Raw genomic sequence first — 17439 nt, 5'->3', positions numbered from 1 at the left:
TTTGGTACTTTGTCGAAGTAGTCCCTTTTCAGGATGTAGCGCCTGTTCTTCGACACTTTCCGCAGTACGTCATAGCAAGCCTTCTGGATGTCTTCCGACTCTGTGTCCATGTTGAAATTTGCCTACAAAGCAAACAAGGGCAAGGACGAGGTTAGTTATCATGAACTATGAACAATCAAGCAAGCACTCCTATCATCTAACAAATGAACTGGTGATGAAGAAGATTACCCCCATCTTTCCAACGAAGTCGGCCAACAAATTCTCATCCCTCTTGTACAACTTGAAATGCGGAAGGAGCGGCATCTGGCCTCTTGCAAGCATTCCACCCTCCGATGCAAACTTGGCAGCAGGCAAAGGCTTCTCAGGACGTTTCAGCCCTGGAGGAATCTCAATGGTAAGCTTGACTCCCATCCCCTTGCAAATCCGCTCCAGCCCGGTGCCCTTCCTTTTACGGCCACTGCAGCGGTGGTTCCACCCGAATAGCATACATACAAAGATCATGTCGAAAGCAGCACCCACAACCAAAAGAGTTTATAAAGATAAACAAAAAAGGCGTTAGATAGTGTGGACAGCTGTCCAACAAAAACTTGCCTTCATCATCCTCGGGATCAAGAAAACCATCGAATCAAAGTCCGATGGACCATGACATCGATGCGGTAGGACCGGTGTCCCTGCGAACAGTGCTTGCTTCATCGATCCTTTCATCAATCTGCGGTGAGCTTCTGCGATTGTTGCGGGGCGGAGTATCTTCATTGTTGGTTGCGTACGCTTCACTTGATGTCCTCCTGGTGACTCTTTTGGAAGGAACTTCAGCAACAGGTTCCAGATGCCTCTTTCCCCCTCCTGGAGCATCAGCAAACACTCTAACAGGAGGCATTGAACTTTGTTCCTTTTGCAACCTCTTACTCCTCCCTGGGCTTGTCTTTCTAACAGAAGCCTTTTTCTTTCTACTCTTGGGATCCTTCAATGCCTCGCAAAAATAGCAAAACAAAATGGCATTACATCACAGGTTATAGCAAAACAGAAATAAGAAAACAGATACAAATAATGCCGGCGCTCCAAAGATGATAAGCAGAATGCACCTTCTCAATGTGTTCCCCTATACTCCCTTCAACCTCCCCATCCTCCTGGTCAACCAATTGGTCATTGCTCGGATGATAATCTGAGCTCTCGCCTTGTGTTATGGCAGATGACTCATCATTTGAAAGTGTCGAACGACCTCCACCTCGACCACCATGTGACTTCCTAAAAATTGACACTACAGCGGGGAGACCCAGGGATTGTAAGACACGGTTGTTCCGCATCATTGTCCTAGCCCTGTCCTTCTCTATCTCGGTGAGGGGCGCTTCTTTACATGTATGAGAAAAATATGTAACCATTAGATTGATGGTTGAAATGCATAGAAGCAAGCCAACTCGAACAACTAAGGTAAATTGTTTAATCATAGCAATTTTCAACTTTTAGTTTCATTTAATCCTAGGGTACGTAAATATTCAGACAGAGCCAAAAAACCCCAAGACCCGATTAAAAGCATCAATTAGACACAATGATGTTAGGATGAAGCCGCATACCAGCCATTTGCTTCTTCCCGATCTTTGCCATGCCCGATGTTGATGGGTTGGATATGTCCGCACGAAAAGAATAACAATTAGTGACAGCAGATACAACATATGGATGCAATTAAAGAACCAAGCAACATAGGTTCATGTGGATCAACAATCACCTGGTTCACCTTGCTCCTTGAAGTAGGTCAGACCTTGATAGTATTACCTAAGAAGATAACAGGTTATAATCATTAGACATATCCCTTAATACAACAATAGAAATGTACACGAAAAAGCTGTAGGCATGTACGGATAAACAGGGCTCCCAAACTTTGTTTGGGAGAAGTTTCATCAACACGGGATAAAAGGGCAATATAAATGTTCATCGACGAAATATAAAAGGGCATGCCTTGGTAAAGATCTGTACCAAGCAAGATCCGCAGCAGGTAATCATATTATGTACTAGTTGCGGCAAGAAAGATGCGTAGCAGCTAATCATATATGGACTGCAGTAAACTAGATGTACAATCTACAGAGCCCAAGCCAAGTAAAATCCCCCAACAATCATGGACTGGTTGCAGCGAGACCCACGCGAGGCAAGATCCGCATCACTAATTGATTGGTTGGATACAGCAAGCAAGATCGGCAGCGAGGTAATCATATAGGGACTGCATAAACCAGATCTAAATTCTACAGAGCCTGAGCCAAGCAAGATCCGCATCAATCATCGACTGGTTGCAGCAAGACACATGCCAATCAAGATCCGAAGCAAACATGGACTGCTTGCATATAGCAAGCAAGATCGGCAGCAGGTAATCATATAGGTACTGCAGAAAACCAAATCTAAAATCTACAGAGCCTGAGCCAGGCAAGATCCGCGACAATCATCGGCGGTTGCTTTGCAAGAACATGCCAAGCAAGATCCGAAGCAACCATGGACTGGTTGCAGCAAGAACCATGACAAAGCCGAGCAACCCTAACCCTGGACAAGCCAAGGAAAGAAGCCATGCCACGAAATCCCTAACCCTAACCATGCCATGCCAAGCAAACCGTAACCCTAGCCATGGCCGACGAAACCCTAAGCGAGGCCAAGAAAAGGCCATAGAAGTGGGGGCGAGGGTCGGGTTGAGGAGGGAACTCGCTCGAAGATCTTGTGGCGAGCGTCTACGCACGCGCGGCCGTCGTCGGCGGGTAGCTCTCCGCTCGTCCGCTCGTCGGAGCGCCGCTCGTCGGTGGCCGTCGGCGGGTGGGGATGAGCGGAGTGGGAGGGGAATTGGGGTTCGCATCGCACCGGAGTGGGAGGGGAATTGGGGAATTGAGGGAGCTCGTACGGGATTTGACTGAAATGTCCCTCCTTTCCAGCTTAGGTTAGTGGCGTTTCGGACATTTGCCCTCCTTTCCAGCTTAGGTTAGTGGCGGGCGGATTCAAAACATTTCGCTGGAGCTGGCGGGAGAAGCTTTTTTTGTTTTGAGATGCTTGCGGGAGAAGCTGGGCGGGAGAGTTTTGGGGTTTTGGAGGGTTTTGGGGTTTTGGGGTTTTGGAGGGAATTTTTGGGGCTTTTTGTGCAAAACAATAATAATTAAATGCGCAATAATGCATATAATTTGGTGTAGGTTAAAATATTTATAAAAACAGAATATCATGTAATTAAACGTGTGTCACCTTCATTCCTTTAATGATAATAATATAGGGATATATGAAACTCCTAGAATCCTTAATAATTAAATTATATAAAAAAATCAGAAAATGTTTGGTTAATTAGGTCAAATAATATATGTCTCTTGCACACACTAATTATATGCTTATCATAAGGCATATGCAAGCTTTATCCCATTCTATATACATCAAGATTCCGAACGTGGCAGTTCGATCGTGAAGGATTCTCCTAGCTAGAATGTCGTCTCCGCTCGATTTTTTGGCTCCGTTTAATTTGCCAACTGCGCAAAACGGGGCCGCCGGGACATGCGGTATGGCCGTACCGGGAGCGCGCGTGCACCCGTCCGCCAACGCGCGAAACGGAAAACATTTAGCACATAAAATGACGCGTCCTAGACCTAAAAACATGTTTCCCTCCATTTATTGAGCCAAGGAAAGTGTGGCCCCAGTTTAAATCCTCCCGGTCAGTTTCTAGCGGATTCGGCGGGACACCGCAGGAAGCGGGAGGGATTCCCAGATGGCTACCGCGCGCATACGGCATGTGATAGGTGGTGCGTAGGAGGTATCCTACCGCCGCGCGGAGGTCTCGCGCAATACTGAAATGCGCACCATGTAGCCCTTCACAAAAAGCCCTTCCAGGCACCCCGAAAATGGGAAAACCGTCGCCCGTGGTTCGGATTGGAAATCCGCGACACGGGCCTTGCTTCCCATCCTAAGGTCCACGCACGTGCCAAATATGGCCTCGTTCCGACAAACTATGTGGTGAAACGGGCCGTTTCCTACTCATTTCCCTAAAAGCCATAGAACTCCGGGCGTGATAGCCCTATTCGTGAAGGGTTTTTCAAGATAATTGCCGTATCCCAATTCCGTCTTTTGCAGTGGTTACCAGGACACATAAAATGACGCCACGCGGCTCCGCTCGATTTTTTGGCTCCGTTTGCTTTGCCAACTGCGCAAAACGGGGCCGTCGGGACATGCGGTATGGCCGTACCGGGAGCGCGCGTGCACCCGTCCGCCAACGCGCGAAACGGAAAACATTTAGCACATAAAATGACGCGTCCTAGACCTAAAAACATTTTTCCCTCCATTTATTGAGCGAAGGAAAGTGTGGCCCCGATTCAAATCCGGACGGTTTGCGGCGGATTCGGCGGGGCACCGCAGAAGCGGGTGGGATTCCCGAGATGTCTTCCGCGCGCATACGACATGTGATAGGTGGTGCGTAGGAGGTATCATACCGCCGCACGGAGGTCTCGCGCGATCTTGAAATGCGCGCCATGTAGCCCTTCACAAAAAAAAGCCCTTAGGCACCCGAAAATGGGAAAACCGTCGCCCGTGGTTCGGATTGGAAATCCGCGACACGGGCCTTGCTTCCCATCCTAAGGTCCACGCACGTGCCAAATATGGCCTCGTTCCGACAAACTATGTGGTGAAACGGGCCGTTTCCTACTCATTTCCCCTAAAAGCCATAGAACTCCAGACGAGATAGCCCTGTTCGTGAAGGGTTTTTCAAGATAATTGCCGTATCCCAGTTCCGTCTTTTGCAGTGGTTACCAGGACACATAAAATGACGCCACGCGGCTCCGCTCGATTTTTTGGCTCCGTTTGCTTTGCCAACTGCGCAAAACGGGGCCGTCGGGACATGCGGTATGGCCGTACCGGGAGCGCGCGTGCACCCGTCCGCCAACGCGCGAAACGGAAAACATTTAGCACATAAAATGACGCGTCCTAGACCTAAAAACATTTTTCCCTCCATTTATTGAGCGAAGGAAAGTGTGGCCCCAGTTCAGATCCGGACAGTTTGCAGCGGATTCGGCGGGGCACCGCAGGAAGCGGGTGGGATTCCCAGATGTCTTCCGCGCGCATACGGCATGTGATAGGTGGTGCGTAGGAGGTATCATACCGCCGCGCGGAGGTCCCGCGCGATACTGAAATGCGCGCCATGTAGCCCTTCACAAAAAAAAAGCCCTTCCGGCACCCCGAAAATGGGAAAACCGTCGCCCGTGGTTCGGATTGGAAATCCGCGACACGGGCCTTGCTTCCCATCCTAAGGTCCACGCACGTGCCAAATATGGCCTCGTTCCGACAAACTATGTGGTGAAACGGGCCGTTTCCTACTCATTTCCCTAAAAGCCATAGAACTCCAGACGAGATAGCCCTGTTCGTGAAGGGTTTTTCAAGATAATTGCCGTATCCCAGTTCCGTCTTTTGCAGTGGTTACCAGGACACATAAAATGACGCCACGCGGCTCCGCTCGATTTTTTGGCTCCGTTTGCTTTGCCAACTGCGCAAAACGGGGCCGCCGGGACATGCGGTATGGCCGTACCGGGAGCGCGCGTGCAGCCGTCCGCCAACGCGCGAAACGGAAAATATTTAGCACATAAAATGACGCGTCCTAGACCTAAAAACATTTTTCCCTCCATTTATTGAGCGAAGGAAAGTGTCGCCCCAGTTTAGATCCGGACAGTTTCCAGCGGATTCGGCGGGGCACCGCAGGAAGCGGGTGGGATTCCCAGATGGCTTCCGCGCGCATACGGCATGTGATAGGTGGTGCGTAGGAGGTATCATACCGCCGCGCGGAGGTCCCGCGCGATACTGAAATGCGCGCCATGTAGCCCTTCACAAAAAAAAGCCCTTCCGGCACCCCGAAAATGGGAAAACCGTCGCCCGTGGTTCGGATTGGAAATCCGCGACACGGGCCTTGCTTCCCATCCTAAGGTCCACGCACGTGCCAAATATGGCCTCGTTCCGACAAACTATGTGGTGAAACGGGCCGTTTCCTACTCATTTCCCCTAAAAGCCATAGAACTCCGGACGAGATAGCCCTGTTCGTGAAGGGTTCTCCAAGATAATTGCCGTATCCCAGTTCCGTCTTTTGCAGTGGTTACCAGGACACATAAAATGACGCCACGCGGCTCCGCTCGATTTTTTGGCTCCGTTTGCTTTGCCAACTGCGCAAAACGGGGCCGCCGGGACATGCGGTATGGCCGTACCGGGCGCGCGCGTGCACCCGTCCGCCAACGCGCGAAACGGAAAACATTTAGCACATAAAATGACGCGTCCTAGACCTAAAAACATTTTTCCCTCCATTTATTGAGCGAAGGAAAGTGTCGCTCCAGTTCAGATCCGGACAGTTTCCATCGGATTCGGCGGGGCACCGCAGGAAGCGGGTGGGATTCCCAGATGTCTTCCGCGCGCATATGGCATGTGATAGGTGGTGCGTAGGAGGTATCCTACCGCCGCGCGGAGGTCCCGCGCGATACTGAAATGCGCGCCATGTAGCTGCTTCACAAAAAAAAGCCCTTCCGGCACCCCGAAAATGGAAAAACCGTCGCCCGTGGTTCGGATTGGAAATCCGCGACCGGGGCCTTGCTTCCCATCCTAAGGCCCACGCACGTGCCAAATATGGCCTCGTTCCGACAAACTATGTGGTGAAACGGGCCGTTTCCTACTCATTTCCCCTAAAAGCCATAGAACTCCGGACGAGATAGCCCTGTTCGTGAAGGGTTCTCCAAGATAATTGCAGTATCCAGTTCCGTCTTTTGCGGTGGTTACCCGGACACAGAAACTGACGCCACGCGGCTCCGCTCGATTTTTTGGCTCCGTTTGCTTTGCCAACTGCGCAAAACGGGGCCGCCGGGACATGCGGTATGGCCGTACCGGGCGCGCGCGTGCACCCGTCCGCCAACGCGCGAAACGGAAAACATTTAGCACATAAAATGACGCGTCCTAGACCTAAAAACATTTTTCCCTCCATTTATTGAGCGAAGGAAAGTGTCGCCCCAGTTCAGATCCGGACAGTTTCCAGCGGATTCGGCGGGGCACCGCAGGAAGCGGGTGGGATTCCCAGATGGCTTCCGCGCGCATACGGCATGTGATAGGTGGTGCGTAGGAGGTATCCTACCGCCGCGCGGAGGTCCCGCGCGATACTGAAATGCGCGCCATGTAGCTGCTTCACAAAAAAAAGCCCTTCCAAAATGGAAAAACCGTCGCCCGTGGTTCAGATTGGAAATCCGCGACCGGGGCCTTGCTTCCCATCCTAAGGCCCACGCACGTGCCAAATATGGCCTCGTTCCGACAAACTATGTGGTGAAACGGGCCGTTTCCTACTCATCTCTACTATATTAAATGGCTAGAGGTGGTAGGATGGTTGGTACGTCGTCGCCTTCCCCCGCGAGAAATTGCGCCTCTTTCCTAACTACCCTCACGATTCTAGCCCTGGCCCGCGCTTCCTCTCGCATATCCGAGCTTGACCAAATCTTCCACGTTCCCACGTTTCCACGACAGTTGCCACAGATCCCGGCGGCGTCGCGCAGGTTCGGCATCCCTCTCCGTCTCCCTTCCCTTCCCCGCCCTCCTCCCTCCCTGGCCTGCCTCCTCCCCGTCCCCGCCCTTCTCCCACCTGGCCGCCCCCCTCCCTGGGAGGGTGAACGGCGGCGGCAGCGGCAGCGGCGGCGGACCGAGTGTTCTTAGCCACGTTTTTCTCCATCGAACCCTCCCGTGTCCTGCCGATGTCTCCTGCCGGAGCTGCTTCTGCCGGTGAGCACATCAGCACAGCCTCCTTCCCCTTCTCTCCCCAATTTCATGTGCCCTACTAGCTACAGTCTCGGTGATGTAGGACACAGGGAAAGTCCACTATGGGAACAAGGCTAGATACCTCTATATCTGCACGCAGCCGAGTTGTCAGGCCACAGCAAGTTTGTTCTAGCACTGTAATGTAATCACACATAGATTTAGAACAGACACGGAATACAGTTTGGATTTCCTTTTGTAATTAGTGTAGGTTGGTACTTGGTAGTGTGTGTCTATATTTGGGGAGACTGAAGCCTTTGCCATTCTGTTGTGCCACGAGAGAATAGCAAGTATTCTTTTATTAGTTCATGATGATGTTTACACGTACGGATGCTGTAACTGTTATTGTAGGGAGGACCTTGCTATTAATTCCCATTCATGTTTGTACATGTAGATGTGTGGTGATCAGGAACCGAGTTTTGTGCTCACTCACAAAAATAAGGGTGTTCATTCAACATGAATAAATAGTTTTAGCTTCGTAGATTCATCCATCGTCTCTGACCCCGTAGTTGTTGCCTATTCCTCCTACCTTGTGTGTTAGTGCAAATGCAGATGCCGATCACCAAAATCAAAGTGGACCTGGACTGCAGCCCCTTTCACAACAAGAACGAGAAGCTGCTCGGCAGGATCAGAGGTACGTTGCTTGCTCGCTCGTCCTCCTGTTTCACTCAATTTGAGGTCGTTAATGGATGAAGTTCTTGGGGAGATATGCAGAGAAGGGCGAGTTCGTGATTGACGAGATCGAGTATGATGAGAAGAAAAACAAGGTGATTGTTACGGGCTTTTCGACGCTGATAGGCTCGCCAGCATTGCAAGGTCATCAAGGGTTTGTCATCAAGGAGATCGAGATCGTCGAGCCGCCGCCCCTGGCGTCAGAGCCACCCAACGAGGATCCCACGCTGCCGGAGTCTGTCGTTGAGGAGCCGTCGCCGCCAGAAGTCGTGGAGCCGGAGCCCATGCGCGAGAGACGGAGCCACCAAAGGAGGAGGAGCCCGCGCCCGTCACCGGAGCCGGAGGTAAATCCCCTACCCCTTCCAACACTACTCATGCTTCCTCTCGCTGCGGTTGCAACCGCCTCCGCCGGAGTCCTGATCCACTGATTCCTTACCATGTCGCAGCTGCCCGGTGGCGACATGCCGCCAACGTCTCCACTTTGGACACAGCAGCTGCGAGGCGTATTGCGTGAAGGAGGGGCACCGGCGGCGCGAGACGAGACAAGAACTATGCGCAGCAGGATTGTAGTGCGGGTTCAGCTCGGTTGTGGAGAAGGAGGTGATTGTGGAGGAGGGTAGCTGTGGAAGACATGGGTGTACACCATGTCACCATCACCTTCTGCTTGCTCATCGCTCTGCTGCTACGGCTTAACATGTTCTGGAGCTCCATTACATCCGCCAGTCCGCCCTTGCTCTTGCTCTTGAAATATGCCTGCTGCTCCCTCCCTCGAGAAGGTAACGAACCGATTTTTCCTTTTTGTTCAGTCCTCTTGGTGTCTGGAACTCTGTATGACTCATCAATGTATGGCTGCAGTTTAACTATCTGGCTGATTGTGGAGGCGAATCAGGCATCAGCATCCTGTTACACAATGTATCAACCCAACAACCTGCACACAAAAAAGCTATTGTTCATTTTCTCAGGTTTGCTTGCTTACAGTTTAGTTAGGAAATTTTCTAGCACCTGCGACCATGGTAGGCTCAGTTTGCATTTTTTCACTTCTCTTTTTTCTTTTCAGGTTGATGTACAGATCTTTAGTAAAAACGACAATATGAAATAGTATGACTAACATTAGTGCATGTTTATATACAATTGCCCACTGGATGGTGATTCACAGTATGTCCAAATCACTCTGTCCATTAGTCATTTGTATCCGGGAACAAATTGATTCAGGTTGGTAATCCCTGATCCAAATGGCTATATTTTTTTTGTAACACCTCATAAACAACACCCTGTTTCCTCCCCATATGAAATATGTACCCTGCATCGCCTGACATGGCTGCTAATTAACTGTGGTTGGTAAACCCTCGTAGTTTACTGATGTATATTCACTCATTGATTGTTCCAGAATTTATTTGATTTAAAACTACTGTTGTTTTCAGTTTACATTTTGTGTTGATGGAAATATCTGGTTGAATTTAGTCTCTTCTTAACATTAAATCTGAAATTACTAAAAAATAGACAGTTTTGTTCTTAGATTGTGTATGATTCCACTGCACAATAGTTGGTTGCTAGGTCGTTTAATTTATGTCGAACTGCAGAAAAGATGTTGCATTCATGTCAGAATCATTACTACTTCAGACCTTCGGAGGTTTGACAAGCCTGTCAGATTATCAATGGAGCTAGATAATGATCTTAGCAAGGTAAAGATTTGTTAATCTTTTCTTGTTTGGGTGTGGATGTCAATCAATATTCCTTATATCAAGTTCTGGCAATCAACAAAGCCCCTAGACACAGCCCGTTGGCATTCTAATTTGCTTAGTTGCCCCGTATTCTTATATTGGTTGAAGCACTTCCATGTTTTGATAATTTCCCCATGGTCAACAAAGCTGTATATGAACATGTACATGGTTGTTTCATGAACTTTCTATGGAAAACAGAAAAGGGAAAAAATGATGTATCTTTTATGGTCCTTAACTGCCTACCTTGCACCGTGTGTACAATCGAGTAAAATATCCAAGAAAGCCACACATGTGATATAATATATGAAATTCTGGTAAAGTATCTCTTATTGCGACAATATATCGGTTTGTATTATTCCTGCCACATCTCTACTATATTAAATGGCTAGAGGTGGTAGGATGGTTGGTACGTCGTCGCCTTCCCCCGCGAGAAATTGCGCCTCTTTCCTAACTACCCTCACGATTCTAGCCCTGGCCCGCGCTTCCTCTCGCATATCCGAGCTTGACCAAATCTTCCACGTTCCCACGTTTCCACGACAGTTGCCACAGATCCCGGCGGCGTCGCGCAGGTTCGGCATCCCTCTCCGTCTCCCTTCCCTTCCCCGCCCTCCTCCCTCCCTGGCCTGCCTCCTCCCTGTCCCCGCCCTTCTCCCACCTGGCCGCCCCCCTCCCTGGGAGGGTGAACGGCGGCGGCAGCGGCAGCGGCGGCGGACCGAGTGTTCTTAGCCACGTTTTTCTCCATCGAACCCTCCCGTGTCCTGCCGATGTCTCCTGCCGGAGCTGCTTCTGCCGGTGAGCACATCAGCACAGCCTCCTTCCCCTTCTCTCCCCAATTTCATGTGCCCTACTAGCTACAGTCTCGGTGATGTAGGACACAGGGAAAGTCCACTATGGGAACAAGGCTAGATACCTCTATATCTGCACGCAGCCGAGTTGTCAGGCCACAGCAAGTTTGTTCTAGCACTGTAATGTAATCACACATAGATTTAGAACAGACACGGAATACAGTTTGGATTTCCTTTTGTAATTAGTGTAGGTTGGTACTTGGTAGTGTGTGTCTATATTTGGGGAGACTGAAGCCTTTGCCATTCTGTTGTGCCACGAGAGAATAGCAAGTATTCTTTTATTAGTTCATGATGATGTTTACACGTACGGATGCTGTAACTGTTATTGTAGGGAGGACCTTGCTATTAATTCCCATTCATGTTTGTACATGTAGATGTGTGGTGATCAGGAACCGAGTTTTGTGCTCACTCACAAAAATAAGGGTGTTCATTCAACATGAATAAATAGTTTTAGCTTCGTAGATTCATCCATCGTCTCTGACCCCGTAGTTGTTGCCTATTCCTCCTACCTTGTGTGTTAGTGCAAATGCAGATGCCGATCACCAAAATCAAAGTGGACCTGGACTGCAGCCCCTTTCACAACAAGAACGAGAAGCTGCTCGGCAGGATCAGAGGTACGTTGCTTGCTCGCTCGTCCTCCTGTTTCACTCAATTTGAGGTCGTTAATGGATGAAGTTCTTGGGGAGATATGCAGAGAAGGGCGAGTTCGTGATTGACGAGATCGAGTATGATGAGAAGAAAAACAAGGTGATTGTTACGGGCTTTTCGACGCTGATAGGCTCGCCAGCATTGCAAGGTCATCAAGGGTTTGTCATCAAGGAGATCGAGATCGTCGAGCCGCCGCCCCTGGCGTCAGAGCCACCCAACGAGGATCCCACGCTGCCGGAGTCTGTCGTTGAGGAGCCGTCGCCGCCAGAAGTCGTGGAGCCGGAGCCCATGCGCGAGAGACGGAGCCACCAAAGGAGGAGGAGCCCGCGCCCGTCACCGGAGCCGGAGGTAAATCCCCTACCCCTTCCAACACTACTCATGCTTCCTCTCGCTGCGGTTGCAACCGCCTCCGCCGGAGTCCTGATCCACTGATTCCTTACCATGTCGCAGCTGCCCGGTGGCGACATGCCGCTTGACGTCTCCACTTTGGACACAGCAGCTGCGAGGCGTATTGCGTGAAGGAGGGGCACCGGCGGCGCGAGACGAGACAAGAACTATGCGCAGCAGGATTGTAGTGCGGGTTCAGCTCGGTTGTGGAGAAGGAGGTGATTGTGGAGGAGGGTAGCTGTGGAAGACATGGGTGTACACCATGTCACCATCACCTTCTGCTTGCTCATCGCTCTGCTGCTACGGCTTAACATGTTCTGGAGCTCCATTACATCCGCCAGTCCGCCCTTGCTCTTGCTCTTGAAATATGCCTGCTGCTCCCTCCCTCGAGAAGGTAACGAACCGATTTTTCCTTTTTGTTCAGTCCTCTTGGTGTCTGGAACTCTGTATGACTCATCAATGTATGGCTGCAGTTTAACTATCTGGCTGATTGTGGAGGCGAATCAGGCATCAGCATCCTGTTACACAATGTATCAACCCAACAACCTGCACACAAAAAAGCTATTGTTCATTTTCTCAGGTTTGCTTGCTTACAGTTTAGTTAGGAAATTTTCTAGCACCTGCGACCATGGTAGGCTCAGTTTGCATTTTTTCACTTCTCTTTTTTCTTTTCAGGTTGATGTACAGATCTTTAGTAAAAACGACAATATGAAATAGTATGACTAACATTAGTGCATGTTTATATACAATTGCCCACTGGATGGTGATTCACAGTATGTCCAAATCACTCTGTCCATTAGTCATTTGTATCCGGGAACAAATTGATTCAGGTTGGTAATCCCTGATCCAAATGGCTATATTTTTTTTGTAACACCTCATAAACAACACCCTGTTTCCTCCCCATATGAAATATGTACCCTGCATCGCCTGACATGGCTGCTAATTAACTGTGGTTGGTAAACCCTCGTAGTTTACTGATGTATATTCACTCATTGATTGTTCCAGAATTTATTTGATTTAAAACTACTGTTGTTTTCAGTTTACATTTTGTGTTGATGGAAATATCTGGTTGAATTTAGTCTCTTCTTAACATTAAATCTGAAATTACTAAAAAATAGACAGTTTTGTTCTTAGATTGTGTATGATTCCACTGCACAATAGTTGGTTGCTAGGTCGTTTAATTTATGTCGAACTGCAGAAAAGATGTTGCATTCATGTCAGAATCATTACTACTTCAGACCTTCGGAGGTTTGACAAGCCTGTCAGATTATCAATGGAGCTAGATAATGATCTTAGCAAGGTAAAGATTTGTTAATCTTTTCTTGTTTGGGTGTGGATGTCAATCAATATTCCTTATATCAAGTTCTGGCAATCAACAAAGCCCCTAGACACAGCCCGTTGGCATTCTAATTTGCTTAGTTGCCCCGTATTCTTATATTGGTTGAAGCACTTCCATGTTTTGATAATTTCCCCATGGTCAACAAAGCTGTATATGAACATGTACATGGTTGTTTCATGAACTTTCTATGGAAAACAGAAAAGGGAAAAAATGATGTATCTTTTATGGTCCTTAACTGCCTACCTTGCACCGTGTGTACAATCGAGTAAAATATCCAAGAAAGCCACACATGTGATATAATATATGAAATTCTGGTAAAGTATCTCTTATTGCGACAATATATCGGTTTGTATTATTCCTGCCACATCTCTACTATATTAAATGGCTAGAGGTGGTAGGATGGTTGGTACGTCGTCGCCTTCCCCCGCGAGAAATTGCGCCTCTTTCCTAACTACCCTCACGATTCTAGCCCTGGCCCGCGCTTCCTCTCGCATATCCGAGCTTGACCAAATCTTCCACGTTCCCACGTTTCCACGACAGTTGCCACAGATCCCGGCGGCGTCGCGCAGGTTCGGCATCCCTCTCCGTCTCCCTTCCCTTCCCCGCCCTCCTCCCTCCCTGGCCTGCCTCCTCCCTGTCCCCGCCCTTCTCCCACCTGGCCGCCCCCCTCCCTGGGAGGGTGAACGGCGGCGGCAGCGGCAGCGGCGGCGGACCGAGTGTTCTTAGCCACGTTTTTCTCCATCGAACCCTCCCGTGTCCTGCCGATGTCTCCTGCCGGAGCTGCTTCTGCCGGTGAGCACATCAGCACAGCCTCCTTCCCCTTCTCTCCCCAATTTCATGTGCCCTACTAGCTACAGTCTCGGTGATGTAGGACACAGGGAAAGTCCACTATGGGAACAAGGCTAGATACCTCTATATCTGCACGCAGCCGAGTTGTCAGGCCACAGCAAGTTTGTTCTAGCACTGTAATGTAATCACACATAGATTTAGAACAGACACGGAATACAGTTTGGATTTCCTTTTGTAATTAGTGTAGGTTGGTACTTGGTAGTGTGTGTCTATATTTGGGGAGACTGAAGCCTTTGCCATTCTGTTGTGCCACGAGAGAATAGCAAGTATTCTTTTATTAGTTCATGATGATGTTTACACGTACGGATGCTGTAACTGTTATTGTAGGGAGGACCTTGCTATTAATTCCCATTCATGTTTGTACATGTAGATGTGTGGTGATCAGGAACCGAGTTTTGTGCTCACTCACAAAAATAAGGGTGTTCATTCAACATGAATAAATAGTTTTAGCTTCGTAGATTCATCCATCGTCTCTGACCCCGTAGTTGTTGCCTATTCCTCCTACCTTGTGTGTTAGTGCAAATGCAGATGCCGATCACCAAAATCAAAGTGGACCTGGACTGCAGCCCCTTTCACAACAAGAACGAGAAGCTGCTCGGCAGGATCAGAGGTACGTTGCTTGCTCGCTCGTCCTCCTGTTTCACTCAATTTGAGGTCGTTAATGGATGAAGTTCTTGGGGAGATATGCAGAGAAGGGCGAGTTCGTGATTGACGAGATCGAGTATGATGAGAAGAAAAACAAGGTGATTGTTACGGGCTTTTCGACGCTGATAGGCTCGCCAGCATTGCAAGGTCATCAAGGGTTTGTCATCAAGGAGATCGAGATCGTCGAGCCGCCGCCCTGGCGTCAGAGCCACCCAACGAGGATCCCACGCTGCCGGAGTCTGTCGTTGAGGAGCCGTCGCCGCCAGAAGTCGTGGAGCCGGAGCCCATGCGCGAGAGACGGAGCCACCAAAGGAGGAGGAGCCCGCGCCCGTCACCGGAGCCGGAGGTAAATCCCCTACCCCTTCCAACACTACTCATGCTTCCTCTCGCTGCGGTTGCAACCGCCTCCGCCGGAGTCCTGATCCACTGATTCCTTACCATGTCGCAGCTGCCCGGTGGCGACATGCCGCTTGACGTCTCCACTTTGGACACAGCAGCTGCGAGGCGTATTGCGTGAAGGAGGGGCACCGGCGGCGCGAGACGAGACAAGAACTATGCGCAGCAGGATTGTAGTGCGGGTTCAGCTCGGTTGTGGAGAAGGAGGTGATTGTGGAGGAGGGTAGCTGTGGAAGACATGGGTGTACACCATGTCACCATCACCTTCTGCTTGCTCATCGCTCTGCTGCTACGGCTTAACATGTTCTGGAGCTCCATTACATCCGCCAGTCCGCCCTTGCTCTTGCTCTTGAAATATGCCTGCTGCTCCCTCCCTCGAGAAGGTAACGAACCGATTTTTCCTTTTTGTTCAGTCCTCTTGGTGTCTGGAACTCTGTATGACTCATCAATGTATGGCTGCAGTTTAACTATCTGGCTGATTGTGGAGGCGAATCAGGCATCAGCATCCTGTTACACAATGTATCAACCCAACAACCTGCACACAAAAAAGCTATTGTTCATTTTCTCAGGTTTGCTTGCTTACAGTTTAGTTAGGAAATTTTCTAGCACCTGCGACCATGGTAGGCTCAGTTTGCATTTTTTCACTTCTCTTTTTTCTTTTCAGGTTGATGTACAGATCTTTAGTAAAAACGACAATATGAAATAGTATGACTAACATTAGTGCATGTTTATATACAATTGCCCACTGGATGGTGATTCACAGTATGTCCAAATCACTCTGTCCATTAGTCATTTGTATCCGGGAACAAATTGATTCAGGTTGGTAATCCCTGATCCAAATGGCTATATTTTTTTTGTAACACCTCATAAACAACACCCTGTTTCCTCCCCATATGAAATATGTACCCTGCATCGCCTGACATGGCTGCTAATTAACTGTGGTTGGTAAACCCTCGTAGTTTACTGATGTATATTCACTCATTGATTGTTCCAGAATTTATTTGATTTAAAACTACTGTTGTTTTCAGTTTACATTTTGTGTTGATGGAAATATCTGGTTGAATTTAGTCTCTTCTTAACATTAAATCTGAAATTACTAAAAAATAGACAGTTTTGTTCTTAGATTGTGTATGATTCCACTGCACAATAGTTGGTTGCTAGGTCGTTTAATTTATGTCGAACTGCAGAAAAGATGTTGCATTCATGTCAGAATCATTACTACTTCAGACCTTCGGAGGTTTGACAAGCCTGTCAGATTATCAATGGAGCTAGATAATGATCTTAGCAAGGTAAAGATTTGTTAATCTTTTCTTGTTTGGGTGTGGATGTCAATCAATATTCCTTATATCAAGTTCTGGCAATCAACAAAGCCCCTAGACACAGCCCGTTGGCATTCTAATTTGCTTAGTTGCCCCGTATTCTTATATTGGTTGAAGCACTTCCATGTTTTGATAATTTCCCCATGGTCAACAAAGCTGTATATGAACATGTACATGGTTGTTTCATGAACTTTCTATGGAAAACAGAAAAGGGAAAAAATGATGTATCTTTTATGGTCCTTAACTGCCTACCTTGCACCGTGTGTACAATCGAGTAAAATATCCAAGAAAGCCACACATGTGATATAATATATGAAATTCTGGTAAAGTATCTCTTATTGCGACAATATATCGGTTTGTATTATTCCTGCCACATATTAATAATGATTGATTTGGTGAAGGTCCAAGGTAAAGAAGGTTAGCAGCGGTAAAGTCATTAGTTTGTCATGGGACGTTGTTATGCATTTGTGAATTTCATGTATTAGTAATGATGAATCCCTTTTAACAAGATTTTTTTTGACTTTTAGTTTCTTGGGTAATTTTCCATCCAATTTAATGTGATTTTGCAGGATATCTAATTTATTATGATCCAAGTTTGGAGCACAAGACTAGAGAAAAAGGATTTCGTACAAAAGGTATTCAAAGTTATTCAGGAAGAAGTGTTTGAAGAAGAATTGCACCTTCTAAACGATGAATGGCAATCAGTAGATTCTTATATTGAATTGTAGTTTGCCATACTCAAAAGGTGTGCATCTGTTTGATAGCAGCATCAGAATTGAACCCTGTACATGCTTCATCATGTTTTTTTACCAATGGTGGACACCATAATATATAGATGTAGTCGTAGC

General features: G+C 48.3%; 1 protein-coding gene and 2 long non-coding RNA genes across 3 annotated transcripts; all 3 read left to right on the top strand.

Annotated features, from left to right (window-relative positions):
- Nucleotides 1-8946: 8946 nt before the first annotated feature.
- LOC139830037 (uncharacterized) lies at nucleotides 8947-9785 on the top strand. Its single transcript, XR_007857995.2, has 3 exons — nucleotides 8947-9218; nucleotides 9298-9404; nucleotides 9500-9785. It is a non-coding gene; the product is annotated as an uncharacterized lncRNA (long non-coding RNA).
- Nucleotides 9786-11423: 1638 nt separating this feature from the next.
- LOC127311904 (protein PYRICULARIA ORYZAE RESISTANCE 21-like) lies at nucleotides 11424-13004 on the top strand. The gene is made up of 5 exons (XM_071823682.1): nucleotides 11424-11622; nucleotides 11703-12004; nucleotides 12107-12437; nucleotides 12517-12623; nucleotides 12719-13004. Exons 1-3 carry the CDS (start codon nucleotides 11535-11537, stop codon nucleotides 12173-12175), a joined length of 459 nt encoding a protein of 152 aa, XP_071679783.1. The 5' UTR covers nucleotides 11424-11534; the 3' UTR covers nucleotides 12176-12437; nucleotides 12517-12623; nucleotides 12719-13004.
- A 2083-nt stretch (nucleotides 13005-15087) lies between these two features.
- LOC139829995 (uncharacterized) lies at nucleotides 15088-16222 on the top strand. The gene is made up of 4 exons (XR_007857970.2): nucleotides 15088-15222; nucleotides 15325-15655; nucleotides 15735-15841; nucleotides 15937-16222. It is a non-coding gene; the product is annotated as an uncharacterized lncRNA (long non-coding RNA).
- The last annotated feature ends 1217 nt before the right edge of the window (nucleotides 16223-17439 follow it).

Source organism: Lolium perenne, chromosome 7 (assembly GCF_019359855.2).
Source record: "Lolium perenne isolate Kyuss_39 chromosome 7, Kyuss_2.0, whole genome shotgun sequence".
Taxonomy (NCBI): Eukaryota; Viridiplantae; Streptophyta; class Magnoliopsida; order Poales; family Poaceae; genus Lolium; species Lolium perenne.
This window is presented reverse-complemented; position numbering and strand designations above follow the sequence as displayed.

Coding starts and splice junctions, on each gene's coding strand:
- LOC127311904 (XM_071823682.1), top strand. CDS start 11,535: ATGCAGATGCCGATCACCAAAATCAAAGTGGACCTGGACTGCAGCCCC. Junction 11,623..11,702: donor GCTGCTCGGCAGGATCAGAG/GTACGTTGCTTG, acceptor GGAGATATGCAG/AGAAGGGCGAGTTCGTGATT. Junction 12,005..12,106: donor GCCCGTCACCGGAGCCGGAG/GTAAATCCCCTA, acceptor ACCATGTCGCAG/CTGCCCGGTGGCGACATGCC.